The sequence below is a fragment of the Anser cygnoides genome, chromosome 2 (genome assembly GCF_040182565.1).
Source record: "Anser cygnoides isolate HZ-2024a breed goose chromosome 2, Taihu_goose_T2T_genome, whole genome shotgun sequence".
Taxonomy (NCBI): Eukaryota; Metazoa; Chordata; class Aves; order Anseriformes; family Anatidae; genus Anser; species Anser cygnoides.
The window spans coordinates 79,336,658-79,352,864 of record NC_089874.1 but is presented as its reverse complement, the minus strand read 5'-3'; the positions used below and the strand labels follow the sequence as shown (position 1 = coordinate 79,352,864).

The 16,207-nt window shown below is 37.6% G+C and overlaps 1 protein-coding gene across 4 annotated transcripts in view; it reads left to right on the top strand.

Annotated features, from left to right (window-relative positions):
* CDH9 (cadherin 9) overlaps nt 1–4,996 on the top strand; it is a 103,030-nt gene extending 98,034 nt beyond the window's left edge. Inside the window, exons 10-12 of one of the 4 annotated variants that reach the window (XM_048048413.2) lie at nt 642–759; nt 844–1,095; nt 3,940–4,996. In XM_048048413.2, coding sequence (XP_047904370.2) covers nt 642–759; nt 844–1,095; nt 3,940–4,400 — 831 coding nt within the window. In that variant the 3' untranslated portion in view covers nt 4,401–4,996. Of the gene's footprint in view, nt 1–641; nt 760–843; nt 1,096–3,918 lie in introns of all 4 variants that reach the window. The other 3 variants (XM_048048415.2, XM_048048412.2, XM_048048411.2) reach the window with 3 other exon arrangements.
* The last annotated feature ends 11,211 nt before the right edge of the window (nt 4,997–16,207 follow it).

The following is a 16,207-nucleotide window of genomic DNA, read 5'->3' as shown; positions in this document are numbered from 1 at the left end:
GCAATCTGAAATCACTGCTGAGGCCCTATTTTTCAGTCCTTTTTACTCTGACCCTGTGCTTGGGCTATTTCCACTCCCTCCCAGCAGGGCTTGAGTGCTCTTGTTTACAGCTGTAAAGCTCTACAGACAGAGGTTTCAATTTAGGAGGGAGTAAAACATCTCACTTTATTACCTCAGGAGAGCTGAGCATCCTGCCAGTGCAGTACTCCAGTTTATCGCCAGGAGCAGATGAGGTGGACTGGGAATTAGACCCACTTAACAACTGATTTACACACTACTCTGTGTCATTGCTATATGAGGCCACAGGAGGTTTATGGCTAATTCAGAAGGGCAATTGTTTCTGTACCACTGCAAGGTACTGCGTACAAATCAAAGCAGATGGCTGTCTTAAAGTGAAGACTGGCCCTTTTTTCATTTTCTGTTATGTGTTTAAACAACAAAACAACAATTTGTTTACTGGATAATCTCCTGTGTTTATGTGGGGAACGTTTGGCTTAGGACATCACTTTTTGTCTTCTTATAGAGATTTGTCAGATTTTCACTGGACATGTAAAGCAGAGAGTTTATGTAAAACAAGCAAGATCTCTAAAAAAACAAACAACAACAACAAAGCATACCGTGAAATGCTGTTTTCTTTATAGCTGATACAGACTGTGAGTGCAGTTGACAAAGATGAGCCTCCTCGAGGACACAAATTTTTTTTCGAGTTGGTGCCAGAATTTGCTGTTCATCCAAACTTCTCCATTGTAGACAACAAAGGTAACTGTTGACCAGTGCCAGTCCCCCACCCCAAGACCACATAAAGATTCATCCTGTAACATTTATTCTGCATTTCCGTTCTAGATAACACAGCAGGAATTATGACTAGAAGAAATGGATATAGCCGTAGTAAGACAAGTACCTATCTCCTGCCGGTCATAATATTTGACAATGACTACCCAATCCAGAGCAGCACTGGCACGCTGACCATACGTGTATGTGCCTGTGACAGTCGAGGAAACATGCAGTCCTGTAATGCAGAGGCCCTGCTCCTCTCTGCTGGCCTCAGCACAGGCGCACTGGTTGCCATTTTCCTCTGCATCATCATCCTGCTGGGTATGTAACTGTCATGAGTTGTTTGACTGATGAGGCAAAGGGGTTGTTGATTCTAGACCTCTGGCATTCTTCACCCCTTGTTCACATGACCCTGTAGAGCAATATTTCATACCTAATACAATACTTTTTTTCTTTTGTAAGAACTGTTTTCTAAGACGGGTGAGGAACTGGGAGAGTGGGAAAGAGATTACTGTGGGCGGTTGTCATTTCTATTCATAGGAATGTGCAAAAAAAAGGGGGGGGGCTATCAGTGTTGTTTAGGTGAAATGGTGGAATAAACTTGAAAATTTAGGTTTAATTTTAGATACTCATATTTTACATTATAAATACATCTTCATTTAAACCCCGGACTTTTAAAATCATATTCCTGAAACTGAGTGATATTTTTCTCCATGATTTAAAAAAAAAAAAAAATCAATTATACCAACTATTTAATCATGAATGATTTGTAGTTTTTATACTCAGGAAATATTTAGCTCAAAAGCATAGAAGAGGACCATTCAATTGCTTGCAAGTGGTAAGGAGTACAGATGATTAAATAAAGTTCAAGCACAGAAGTTAGATGGGTGGTTGTAGAGCTGAAACATTAGAAAAATGAGGGGATATGTGAAAGAACTAGAATAAATGCTAGCTCATAACCTGGTCTTAAAAGCATAAAAACTGCAACTTGTATGTTTTGCTTACCAGAGAAGTGCCTCCTTAAAGGGGCTATCTTCTCCACTTTCCAGTCAAACTCTGTGACAGACCTCCTTCTCTTCCCACCCATCTTGGCCAACAAAGCTCGCTAAAGGGAAAGTGACACCTGTACAGCTGTCAGTTTATATAACTCTAAGGAACACATATTTTCTATCAGCTAGATTACTAGCAAGATCAACTGGATTCTGGCTACCTCCAGCAAATGTTCAGAGGGCCACAGGGGCTGTGGCTATATGGAAGGGAGAGTACCTGAGCTCTGACAAGCTGATTGTCCGTACTGCTCAGGTTTGAGCACCACTGCTGTTCTGGTTTCAGCCTAAGCCAGCTTTGGTTCCCCAGGACATTGCCCAGGCATAGTGTGAATGAACAGGACAACTTGCAGGCCACCACTCCCAGGAGGCAGTATGATTCAAGCTCTGTCAGATCTGGCTGTCCACTTTGCACAGTTCTTCTCAGTGGGCTCTGAATCTTCAAAGCCTCTTCCCATGCCAAAACACAGAGTATGAAATATGTACCATGAAACACATACACTTGCTCTCTCACTATGAAAATATCATTCTGATGGGCTGCAGTGCTTTAGTAAAGTAACTAAAGCAACTAAAAACAAGCAAACAAAAAAAAATCATAATTTTTCCTTAGGACCATAAGAATACCACATGAGACTCAGAACAGCCTCACGGAGCAGTGCTGTGCAAAACAAGTGTGAATACTCTGTGTCTCATGGCCCCAGGGTCAAAGACCCTGCTCTACTTAAACATATAGCTGAAGCCAGAGTAACATAAATGAAATGTGGCTTAACAAAATTTTGAGTTTAAAATTTGTGTGGCTCTTGGTGTTTTATTTAATTGCTGCTCAGCAAGACATATTCTAGGAGAGTATATTACTGTCACCATGTCCAGAACAGGAGAGAGACATTAAGTACCCAGCTGTGAGACATTTCTTCATAATAACATTTTAGTGATCTGCCCTCACAGCTGCCCTTTTCTTTTATATGAAGTTAGTAAATTTACAAGTGGACTATTACTTGTCTAACCCTAAAAAACTTGAAAAGAATGGCTCTTGTACACATACAGAATCACAAACAGAACAGCCTTTACCTTCACAGCATTGTACCATGACATGTGGAAGATCTTTTTTCCCCTCTCTACCCTCACTATGTCCATTCTTTTTATTCACCAGCACTCAAATAATTTAGAGTAAAAAACTTTGCTCCTAAGGCTCAACACAAGTGCTCAACACTGCTCTAATGCCTTTAAGTGTGGCTTGGCATCCGATGTTATGCCTCATTGACAGATGATCTTGTTGGCCTCTCCTATTTACTCCAGATACTGGGACAAGGGTCAAATTTTTAAATGCATTTAAGCATTGAATTCCTACTGAAATTAATAGCATTTAAGCAGCAGAATGTATTTGTAAAGCTTAACTTTAGTTTTTCATCTCCCTCTGTAAAGGTTCAGCTTAGTGTCAATCCTTATCTCTCCAAAAGGAAGAGTTGTTCAACTATCATTTCTTAAATTAGGGGGGGTCATGCTTTTAAGAAGAAACAGTAACAGAGACTGGATTTCAATTCCTGCAGTCACTGAAGCCAAAAACAGTTTTGTCAATAATATTGATAGCTGAAGGTTTTCGGGTTCTTATTTTCAGAAGAACCTGTAGATCCCATTTTCAATAGTGAATTAGACACTTAGGAATACCTAAATCACCAGCTTTCAAGAGGGTGAATTACTTTTGCTTAGAAGACTCAGCTACTTTTGATAAAATTACCCTTAGTGACTGCCAGGAAGACAATACTTCACAAAAGTAAAGTTGAAGTCAATTACTTGTAGGATGACATATTTTAAGACATTCTCTGCTTCTCAATTTCAGCCTAATAGTAACATTTATATCTTTATCAAACATAGAATATTTTAATCATTGCTTCCATAAGTTTAAAAAAGCAAATATTTTTGGCTGCTATAAAACATTAATATTTTTCCTTATTAACTTCAACTTAGAGATAGCTTTTGTACGTATTTACTAAAAATACCAGTCTTGAAGCATTCCAAGAACAACAGACAATGCAAAATATAGCTCATTTATTTCATTTCTAACTCTGCATTTGTTCATTCACCCTTTGTTTCTTTTTAGTGTTAGTTGTCTTGTTTGCAGCCCTCAAGAGACAGAGGAAGAAAGAACCTTTGATCATCTCAAAGGATGATGTTCGGGACAACATTGTGACCTACAATGATGAAGGGGGTGGGGAAGAAGACACCCAAGCTTTTGACATTGGCACACTCAGAAATCCAGAAGCGAGGGAGGAAAGTAAGATGAGAAGAGATGTCATCCCAGAAACTATATTTCAGATAAGACGGACTACGCCTCTTTGGGAAAACATTGATGTGCAAGATTTTATTCATCGAAGGCTAAAGGAAAATGATTCAGATCCAGCTGCCCCTCCTTATGATTCACTAGCAACGTATGCTTATGAAGGAAATGATTCCATAGCAAATTCACTCAGCAGCCTGGAATCACTTACCACAGATGGCAACCAAGACTATGATTACCTCAGTGACTGGGGACCTCGGTTTAAAAAACTAGCAGACATGTATGGTGGAGAGGACAGTGACTGAGACTGAGAAAGTAATCTGTGACCTGATAAGTGTTAGTGGAATTCATGTCTATGTTACTAGATAAAGTGGCCTACTCTCTCTTACTTGGGATTTTTTTTTTTTTTCCAAAAAATAGGTGTTGTCTTAGTAAGGGTTTGCTTAAGTAATAAGTCAACATAAATGAATATGAGTGATTTAGATTTTTTTTTTTAAATCTATAATTCACCCTGTCTGCCTAGAAACCTCTGAGGAAAGGTTTTCATTTACAATGAAAACACAATAAAAGGCTTTTTGTGCCTTTAATAATGAGATAGATTTTTTTTTATTATTATTATTTTAAGTGCTTTGCTTTACCTTTCTGACTATCTGGGACATTGTGCACCCACACTGTAATATAATCTCAAAATTATAATTCAGAAAAGATTAATATTACTGCCATATTTATTGAGTTAAAGAATGTCTGTGTGTTGACTCATCATGATATTTTTATATATGTATATTTATATTTTTGTATTTTTATTAAATAAATTAGTATTTATAAAAATACTATTTACTCATGTACTTTGTTAAACACAAGTTGTCCAATCTTTCTGAACACTAGGAAATTTTTGTGCAATACTTGATTTTTGGATGAATCTTCTTATAATGGATTAGTGCTTGAAATGTACCATGCAAGAACAATATGGAGAGAGTGCTCTGTAATGGGAATGCAGTGTAGAAAAAAAAAAGAGAAATTATTTTGAAAATGTGATTATAAATAAATGCCATCTGACTTGCAATGTGTATTACTATATGGCATAAGAATATAGTTTTGTTGTTAAACTGCTCCACAACTACCTTGTTTGAATGGGTGATCCGTGACTGGATTTAGCTGATATAGACTTGAGGATTTAAGGAACCATGAAGGTTTATTCTGGTAGACATGAAAACCATTTTAAAAGAAACTTTTTAAAAATTTTGAATAATTAACCAAACATCAATATTCAGAGGAAGTCTATTGTATTCCAAAATTATTTGGGGGTTTTGAGGCAATTAGGCAAATCAGACTTCTGTCTTTAATAGCTTCTTTCTAAATCAAAGCAAGCCATTTAATAAAAACAAAATCTATCTAATATTTTATTAAATTTGATAATGTTCTCTTCCTTCAATGAAGTATCTACACTTGCACATATTTTAAAATGTTAATTACAATGATCTAGTAGGCATTTACGTTTCAAATCTATTCCCTGTCTCAGCTTTCATGTTATGAACATTTTTCTTTCCAACACAGGATAGGAGGAACTTACCTGGATCACCTGTGATCAAACTGAGAGTTTTGAAGTTTATGTTTTAAAAAAATATGAAAAATAATAAAAGAAATTAACAAGACAGGATGCATAATGTACATAGCACTGCCATCCATTTTTAGGGGAACCTATATGCATATAGATGTACAAAATAATCATTTTTAAGGTTTTCCCCAAATTACTTAGTTATTTTTCAGATTTTTTTATTCAGAAAAGGACTTAAGATATCTTCTCAAATTAATTCTGTCAGAAGTCCCTGGAAAATATTGCAAACACATAGCACTTGTTCATTAGGATAATTTGTAATACTTGAAAAACTACATTTTTTTCGTAAACATGTACCTTTTACATTTGAAAGCATGAAATAATATTTGGCATTCCACAAATGCTCAAACTTTGACAAAAGAAATAATCCCACCCAAGATGAGCTGGAGTCTGGGACAGAGGACTTAAAAAATTCTTTAATATTTATATTTTATCTATGTAGTTGATACTACAGTACTCATTTTTACCACTTTTATCCAAAAGAGAATGTAGTGTGTACTACTGAGGCACTATTTTCTTACCAAAATGTTAATAGGTTACACACAAGGTTATTTCAGCCAGATGTAGGAACACCTTCCTCCCTCTCTATTTTTTCCTCTCTATCATGTTGGCTTTCAGACAGCTTCTCAAAAACATCTCTTTATTGTTATTTATTGTATCCCTCTAACACATTCCTCTACTCGTTCTAATGATGCATCTCAAGTTTTTTGACACTGAACCCCTTTTGGGGGTGGTTAAGGTCACGGGAACAGCGGAATCCAAGCTAGCACTTGGACAGCTCATTGTGAGCGGCATGTCAAGTCTGCAGTGCTAAGTTGAATGCACATAATATTAATGACAAAAAAAAGTCAAAATAACCTTCAGCTGTGTGGCAGCCATGTACATGGATGTGATGTAGTAACAAGACAGTTTAAAGCTTGATGGTATAATAATGTATACTTCTTTTCTGTGTCTTTTGGAGATGAAAACAAAAGACTTTCAGAATATATGTTTAATGTTGCTGGCAAAGAGGAAGTACACAGAAATGCATTAGTTTATCAGTGTTATTTTAATAAAATTAAGGCACTGCCTTATGATAGGATTGAAGGATGGTGGTGTATAATAAAGCAACTATTTCCCTGAAGAGAAATGACTGGGAAAAAAAAATCAAATCAAAACAAGAATTTAGGAAATACTTCCTTGATTTAAAGAAGTTGTAAACTCAAACTTCAACTCCAGTGACAAATACAGTAGATTGGACTAAATGGAAATCTATTAGTAATTTTGTAAGTTGTCATCAGAAATGTGAATATTACATAGTGAGGTAGAATGTCAGGAAAGAGGAAAATAAAAATGCATCTCTCCCCAGATGCACCAGCTCTGCGCCGGTGCAGCCTCACCTCGAGTACTGTGTGCAGTTCTGGGCACCACAGTATAAAAAGGACATAAAATTATTAGAGAGTGCCCAAAGGAGAGCTATTAAGATGGTGAAGGGTCTAGAGGGCAAGATATATGAGGAGTGGCTGAAGTTGCTTGGTTTGTTCAGCCTAAAGAGGAGGCTGAGAGTAGACCTTATGGTGACTTACAGCTTCCTCATGAGGGTGGCGGAGGGGCAGGTGCTGCGCTCTGCTCTCTGATGACAGCAAAAGGACCTGAAGGAATGGTATGGAGCTGTGACAGGGGAGGTTCAGGCTGGATGTTAGGAAAAGGTTCTTCACTGAGAAGGTGGCTGAGCACTGGAACAGGTTACCTAGGGAAATGGGAAGTAGTCAAGGAACCAAACCTACCAGAGTTGAAGAAGCATTTGGACAACACTCTCAGACATATGGTTTGGTGTTTGGGCAATGATATGTGAAGCCAAGAGTTGGACTCAATGATTCCTGTGGGTCCCTTCCAACTCAGAAGATTCTATAATTCTATGATTGAGAATTAAAAATGTCTCTGGTAGAGGCATGTCCTCAATGTCATTGTTTTGTTGTTCTACTGTGGTACTTTGAGAAAAGCACAAATTACCTAAGATCATGGATGGTTGGACTAGATGATCTTGTAGGTCCTTTAGGTCCTTTCCAACCTTGTGTTTCCTTGTGTTTCTATGATTCTATAATAATAATAATAATAATAATAATAATAATAATAATAATAAAAGCACTAGCACCTCCTTCTCTCACTCCTGATTTTCCATCCTATGAGTTACTGCCACTAAAGCAAAGAGAGAGATTTTTTTAGCCTTTGTTTTCAGCAATGGAATAATACTTGTACTTTCCAATGCTTTCCCATTATTTCAGGATTGAGCACAAGAACCCTGTACCACTTAAAGCATTATATGTTTAAAGGATGACCTACATACATCTACAGCGCACAGAATTTCACATAGTTGATGTAGCAAAACAAGCCATTTCTCAAAATTGCTAAAAATTTCAAGCATCCTTAAAATGACTAAGACTAACTGGCTAGTTTATCACCTGATGTGCCTAACTGGTAGTTATTTTGTGGTCTTGGCTTATTCAAATGTGCTGCAGAAACTATTTTTTTCTTTTATAATTTTTTTTTTAATGGATCTTCTCTTCCTCTTACATCTGAAACAACATAGTAAATACTCAACATGTCACAAAAGAGGCATTCGAATTCACAGTGGAAAGTACTGTAATATTTCCATTGTGCTGTGTACCACTGTTTACATCCACTGAGTTTATTTTATTTTATTTTATTTTATTTTATTTTATTTTATTTTATTTTATTTTATTTTATTTTATTTTATTTTATTTTATTTTATTTTATTTTATTTTATTTTATTTTATTTTATTTTATTATTTTATTTTATTTTATTCTATTTTATTTTTTTATTTTATTTATTTATTTATTTGCCTTTTTGAGTACATGTTATAAAGTAGAACCAGAGTGACAGCCATATTCAATAGTATGAGTCCAACTGAAAGAATGTTCCAAGAAAAAAAAAAATCTATTTTTTTCATCTTTAAAGATGAAAAAAGATGAACATACAATGAAAGTCTTGTTTTGTAATATTTACGTATTTTCTTTTCACTTTGAATTTTGTAACATTCTCTTCAAGTTCTGAAAATATCCTGATAAACTCCCTTACCAGTAAAATATAAATTAAAAAAAATAAATAAATAAAGAATGGTGGAGATGATTTTCCACAGAGATTTTCCACACCTTTCAGCAAAATATCGAAACAAACTCCTCATTAGGTCAGGTTAAGCAACCTAACAGTAACTACCACCATACATAACTATGCCTAAAATTTCTAATTGTTACATGATATGGCTGTTTTCAGAATAGAATAGTCACATAGAAAACATATTTAAAACCTGTCTTTAGTACAGTCTTTAGTAGTTTTCTTATGCATTGGTGCTTAAGGCATTATCATATTCTTTTCTGCTGAAGTCATTTCAACAGCTAATGGTCTAATTCACAATGAAACTTGTATTTTAAAGTCACATTTAACAGTTCACTCCTCACTTGTGCTAAGCAGACAGAAAGAACAGACAAGCATTTGGGTCATTGCATATTGGAGAATTATTGCATTATTAATGCTTTAGAATGCAATTTGTTGATCAACTCGAGTAGTTTCAGGAAAAAAAAAAGGGAAAGGAAAGGAAAGGAAAGGAAAGGAAAAGGAAAGGAAAGGAAAGGAAAGGAAAGGAAGGAAGGAAAGGAAAGGAAAGGAAAGGAAAGGAAAGGAAAGGAAAGGAAAGGAAAGGAAAGGAAAAGGAAAGGAAAGGAAAGGAAAAGAAAGGAAAGGAAAGGAAAGGAAAGGAAAGGAAAGGAAAGGAAAGGAAAGGAAAGGAAGGAAAGGAAAGGAAAGGAAAGGAAAGGAAAGGAAAGGAAAGGAAAGGAAAGGAAAGTGAAAGGAAAGGAAAGAAAGGAAAGGAAAGGAAAGGAAAGGAAAGGAAAAGGGAAAGGAAAGGAAGGAAAGGAAAGAAAGGAAAGGAAAGGAAAGAGGAAAGGAAGGAAAGGAAAGGAAAGGAAAGGAAAGGAAAGGAAAGGAAAAGGAAAGGAAGAGGAAAGGAAAGGAAAGGAAAGGAAAGAGAGAGAGAGAAGAAAGAAAGGAAAGAGAGAAAGAGAGAAAGAAAGAGTGAAAGAGAGGAAAGAAAGAAAGAAAGAAAGAAAGAAAGAAAGAAAGAAAGAAAGAAAGAGAGAGAGAGAGAGAGAGAGAGAAGAAAGAAAGAAGAAAGAAAGAAAGAAAGAAAGAAAGAAAGAAAGAAAGAAAGAAAGAAAGAAAGAAAGAAAGAAAGAAAGAAAGAAAAAGAAAGAAGGAAAGAAGGAAGGAAGGAAGGAAGGAAGGAAGGAAGGAAGGAAGGAAGGAAGGAAGGAAGGAAGGAAGGAAGGAAGGAAGGAAGGAAGGAAAGAAAGAGAAAGAGAAAAGAAAGAAAGAAAGAAAGAAAAAGAAAGAAAGAAAGAAAGAAAGAAAGAAAGAAAGAAAGAAAGAAAGAAAGAAAGAAAGAAAGAAAGAAAGAAAGAAAGAAAGAAGAAAAGCAGAATGGGGAAGTCAAACATTTTTGCCTCTGCTGTTGGAAGATGTATGGGGAAGAAATAAATTCAGAGAATGTAACATGGATGTTTCGTTGTATACACGACTGTCTGCGTATATCTATATGTGTAGGTGTATAATATATATGTATGTATAAAAGTGAATCTATAATTTGTAGGGTTAGCCAATAGACAGTAAGTGCCACTTCTACTCAAACTGTGGTGCTCATCACAGAGAATAAACTCATGAGAGAATACAAGACATGTTAAACTATTTTCACACCAAAATACATAAAATAATCTGATTTTACAGTAGCCTGCTCTTAGAAGGTGTATTTTACACTTCAGTTCAGCTCCAGCTCATGAATCATAATTCAAACTTGGAGGGATCTGGCCTGAATTTTACTTAAAAAAACACTTCCAAATTTGTGATTTTGCATTTTTGTTAAGACCTCACATAAAGAGAAATGCAGAAAGAGGGCTGTGAATATCATTCCTCTTGCTTTCCAAAGAAATCATGTTGATGTTATTTCTGCAGAGAAAGTGAATGTGTAATCAGCCCACTGGCTGTCACAGGGAACTCTGAAAGAGAGGACATCCAGGAACATTCTTTGCTTTTACTCCCCACCCCCTGCCATCCCCATTCAAAGCAAAGCACTCTGCAACACCTTCACCCATTCCAGAAAAATTCATTAGAATACCTTTTAAAAAATTTCAGATCACCACTAAAAGCCCAAGAAGTGATAGTGTCTTGTCACAACTTCAGTGGTTTTATTCCTCTTGCTAGTGTGCACTGTTTAGCAAGAAATACATTTTCATTGCAGTTCCATGATTTAAAATATGAGCATATTCCTGATTTTGCTCATTTTACTATGGAATTTGACACAGCTTCTGTCATAACACATATTAATATACCTTCATCAAGTTTGGAATGAACTCTATAATTTTAAAAAGCATTTGCTTTTAGAGTCAGTGTGCCAAGCATTTCTCCCTTCACTTCTCACAGGGGAATGACAAGCTGTACAAAGGAAGCCTGCACAAACAGAATTTTTTTTATTTTTTATTTTTTTTGTGGAAGTAAAATGAGTATAACTTTATTCACTGCTTGTAGTTCTGTCCTTCAATTTACTTTTGGAGTTACTGACAGACATTTAGACCACAGTTAGCAACAGTTTATTATCTTTTAGAGTATTGCAAGGATATCTTTGGAGCAGTACGGAATCAAAAAAAATATATATATTTTAAAAATACAGTCCAGGGTCCTTGCAGCCCTCCCTCCCTTCCAGCACCAAGAGGTAGAAGGACCATCCCAGACACTATACCACATAAGTACATATCTGGCACTTACTACTGGAAGAAGAGGTGAAAGGTAGAGTTTCATGAGTAAAAATGGGGAGAAGGAAATTAGGGCTGGGATTTTTGGCACTTGAGAATTGCTCTTATGGCTGTCAGGAAGCAGGCTGCTAGTTGCTAGGAGCAACGATAATAATACTTACTTCTTATATAATGCTTTTCATCCCTAGTTTTTAAAGCTTTTTACAAAGAAGGTCAGTATCATTACCACCATTTTACAGGTAGGAGAAGCACTTATTTGTGCACCAGTTTCCCCAAGGACACCCAGCAGGACAGTAGTGGAGACAGGAGCAGAAGCCTGCTTTCTCTTCACATGCTACACTGCCTTGAGAAGGATAGGTTGCTATTTAGGAGGCTTTAGTTTATGTACTCTCACTGCTTCTGATGAGAAATTTTGTTTTTAATAGAGCTTTTACTGCTCCAAGAACTTCAGACATCTTAAAAGAAGATGATGTTCCATGGGATACCTAGAGTTGTGCATTCTTTCCAAATTAAGGTTGTGCTTTGGACAAGCATGTGTTTCTGAGTGATGTCCAAGCTAGCTGTAAGAGCAGTTGAGGTGCTTTTCAGAGATTGCTTCTTCAAGAAAGGAGAATTAAAGAGGCCATTAATTCCAGGTACAAAGTGAAAAGGAGACATTCCCTAAAAACTACAGCAACATGTCCAGATTTGGCAGAGAAGTAGTTTTAACCCAAAAATTAATCTTTCATTTAAAACAGATGACAGTAGGATAGAAGGGGCAGATAGTGGAAGAATACCAGGTTGTAGTACCCAACAACAGCTGGCCGCCACTCCTTCAGAGTTATTTTTTTATTATAAAGGACTCCTTCCATGCCTTTCCATGTGATCTCTTGACGAGATATTATATTTTGATTGCTGAAAAAAAAAAAAAAAAAAAAAAAAAGATTGCTTTTCCCTCAGAAGTGTCAGATTGGTAATTTAATGACAAATCTTTAAGAAAAAGCCTGTCCATCACTCAGCAGTGATGCAGAGAGAAAACAAGGCGTGAAGAGGCTCTTCAACACAATTCCCTGTGCAAGTGAAGGGCTCTGTCTGCTTCAGCTAATGCTCAGATTAGGATACAGAATGGACACCAGGCAGCACAGCACTATACAAAGAATCTGGAGCAAGAGCCAAATGGAGTTAAGATCTTCCCCGCTTGCTAACACATATGCTGCCATCTTCAGCTTTCTGACCAATGGGGAAGTTTGATCTTTTCCAAAGTAATGGCAGTGTCCTTTCCTCTGTGCCATGGCTGAAAGATTTCAGGCATGCTGTCTGATAGTGCCACAGTATTTGTTGTCGCTGGTGCATAGCCAGCCCTGCTGTGTTTTACAATTTTTTGCACAGCACTACCAGTGAGGGCCAGATTTCAGCCACTGCATTTTTCTTCCAGTCCATGACTTGATGGTGTACTTCCCAACACAAAAATCATTGCACAGTACCATGACAAATCAAACACTATAATTTGTTAGAGGAAAAAAACCCCTCATATTAGTGGCCTTCTTTATCTTGGTTTTCTGAAACTTCCTTTAAAAATTAAATAAAAATAAGTTGTGCATTGCATCATTAATACTAACAGATGTATGAAGAATTGATGTAATCTGACACAATTTACATGTGTTTTGGGTTTATGGATGCCTTCATTAGGACCATGAAAGACTAGAAAATCTCCAATGCCACCATATAATATAAGCTTTTTAAGTCCAAATGGAAAATTATTTTTAAATTGTTTAATAGAAGGTCTCACTTATAAACTGCAAATGTTGAGTATCTTTGTAAGGCAATTTTTCATAATGTATACGTGCTGACATGCCCTATAACTACATTTAGGGAGATCTGGCAGTTAGCACTTTTCTCATTTCAACTCACTTTTAACTTATGTCCATAAGTCAGTTTATGAGAGAATGGTAGAATGACGTCCCACGCTTGATGGGACCCACCAGGATCATCAAGAACAATCTTCTTACCTCACTTTTCACCCAGTAGGGCAACACACTGCCTGAATTTTGTAGTACAGGACCATTAGCACACACATGGAGGCAGAAGAGTGGAGTTTTGAAGCAGCTGGTTTGAAATTAAGAGAGAAATCAGTTTGCAACAAAGTTGCACAGTACACACTTCATGTGTAATACATACATATTCTAAATATATTTTACTATATAATTAAATAGCAATTTATCCTGTGGGTCTTGTACAATATGCAGTTCTTTAAAGTATAACATACAACTTTTTTCAAGCCATTGAAGCATCCAGGTGTTGGATTACAGGAAAGTAATAGAAACATAGAATGGCTCGGGTTGGAAGGGACCTTAAAGATTAAGTAACTCTAACCGCTCTGCCATAGGCAGGGATGCCACCAACTAGATCAGGTTGGCCAAGGCCCCATCCAGTCTGGCCTTAAACACCTCCAGGGATGGGGCATCCACAACATATCTGGGCAGTCTGTTCCAGTACCTCACTACCCTTACAGTGAAGAATTTCCTCCTAATGTCTAATCTAAATCTATCCTCTTTTAGTTTAAGACCATCCCCCCTTGTCCTATCATTATCTACCCAAGTAAAGTGTTCTTCTCCTTTTTTTTTATAAGACCCATTTAAGTACTGAAAGGCTGCAGTGAGGTCTCCCCAGAGTCTTTTCTTCTCTAGGCTGAACACCCCCAGCTCTCTTAGCCTTTCTTCATAGGAGAGGTGCTCCAGCCCTCTACTCATTTTTGTGGCCCTCCTTTAGACTAACTCTAACAGATCCACACCTTTCTTGTGCTGGGGGCCCCAAACCTGGACATAGTACTCCAGGTGGGACCTCAAGAGGGCAGAGTAGAGGGGGACGATCACGTCCCTCGACCTGCTGGTCACAACTCTTTTGATGCAGCCCAGGATAATGTTAGCCTTCTGGTTGCAAGCTTGTACTGCTGGCTTATGTTTAGCCTTTCATCTTGCCAGAACCCCCAAGTCCTCCACAGGGCTGCTCTCAATGAATTATTTCCCCAGTCTGTACTCCTGTCTGGGATTGCCCTGAGCCAGGTGCAATACCTGGAACTTGGACTTGTTGAACCTCATGCAGTTCACACTGGCCAACTTCTCCAGCCTGTCCAGGTCCTTTGGATGGCATCTCTTCCTTCATTGGTATGAACCACACCACTCAGCTTGGTGTCATCTGCAAACTTGCTGAGGGTGCACTCAATCCCATCGTCTATGCCATTGATGTCCTGGTTCCAGTTAGGACAGAGTTAATTTTCCCTCATAGTAGCTGGTAGGGTGCTATGTTTTGGATTAGGATGAGAAGAGCGCTGATAACATGCTGATGTTTTAATTGTTGCAGAGCAGTGTTTACACCAGGCCAAGGACTTTTCGGCTTCTCGCTCTGTCCTGCCAGCGAGCAGGCTGGGGGTGCAGCAGGAGCTGGGAGGGGACAGACCCAGGACAGCTGACCCAAACTGGCCAAAGGGGTATTCCATACCATCTGACGTCATGCTAAACAATATATAGGGGTGGCTGGCCGGGGTGGGGGGCCGGCTGCTCGGGGATAGGCTGGGCATCGGTCAGCGGGTGGTGAGCAATTGCGTTGTGCATCACTTGTTTTCTTACACATTATTATTATTAATACTATTATCATTATCACTATTATTATTATTATTGTTATTATTATATTCCTGTCTTAATAAACTGTCTTTATCTCAACTCACCGGCTTCACTTTTCTCTCCCCCATCCCAGAGAGGGAGGGGGGAGGGTGAGCGAACGGCTGTGTGGTGTTTAGCTGCCAGCCGGGTTAAACCACAACAATATTGAAAAGCACCAGTACCAAGACAGAACCCTGAGGGACACCACTCATCACCAGTCTCCAGCAGGACATAGAACCATTGACCACTACTCAATGCCTGCCATGTCATGGCTATCCTGCCAAAGATGGAAACCCTGGATGAAGGAGATACAAAAGATGCAAAAGATGTTGCAGGCCTGGATGACAAAAATTAAAAGCAAATATATAACATTCAACTCCAAACCTTCATTCTTCCAAACTCAATTACTTTTCTGATTCAATAAGGGTTGCATCTAAATCAAAGTTTTGCTTCCCAACAACAGTCCAATATAGAATACCATTAGAGGCAAATCTCTCAAGCTGCAACACCATCATGGAATTATGTCCAAATGATTTTATGGTTCCCTGCAGTTCCATTTAGTGATGATATTGTTCTAAATATCCTAATGAACCAGGACACTGCAGACCTGGGTGAATGCACATGTAGAAATTAAAGTTCATTGACAGAGTGGTTTCCAGTTTTGAGAGGCACACGGTAAAGTGATTATCACATTATACTAAGCTGCTCCAGATTTTATTTTGTACTCCTTCCAGAGCAAATTATTCAGGACTCGGACAGAGCATTTAGCCATCAGTCCCATAGCACCATATCCTTTCCTTACAAAATGTGCTGAAAGTGCATGATGTCATGTAGAAACTGTACAAATTTCCTTTGATAGAAAACATGCACTGCTTAAAAGTATAAATTTAGGCCTTACATACTGCATAAGCATTTCAGCCTATACAGTGCCTATCAACAGGTCTGAACAAAACAGTCATCCCTTATCAAGTTCAAGAATATACTGAACAAAACTTTCATCTCTTACAAAGTTCAAGAACAAATTCATCTTCACCTGAGTTTCTTTTCCACTGCT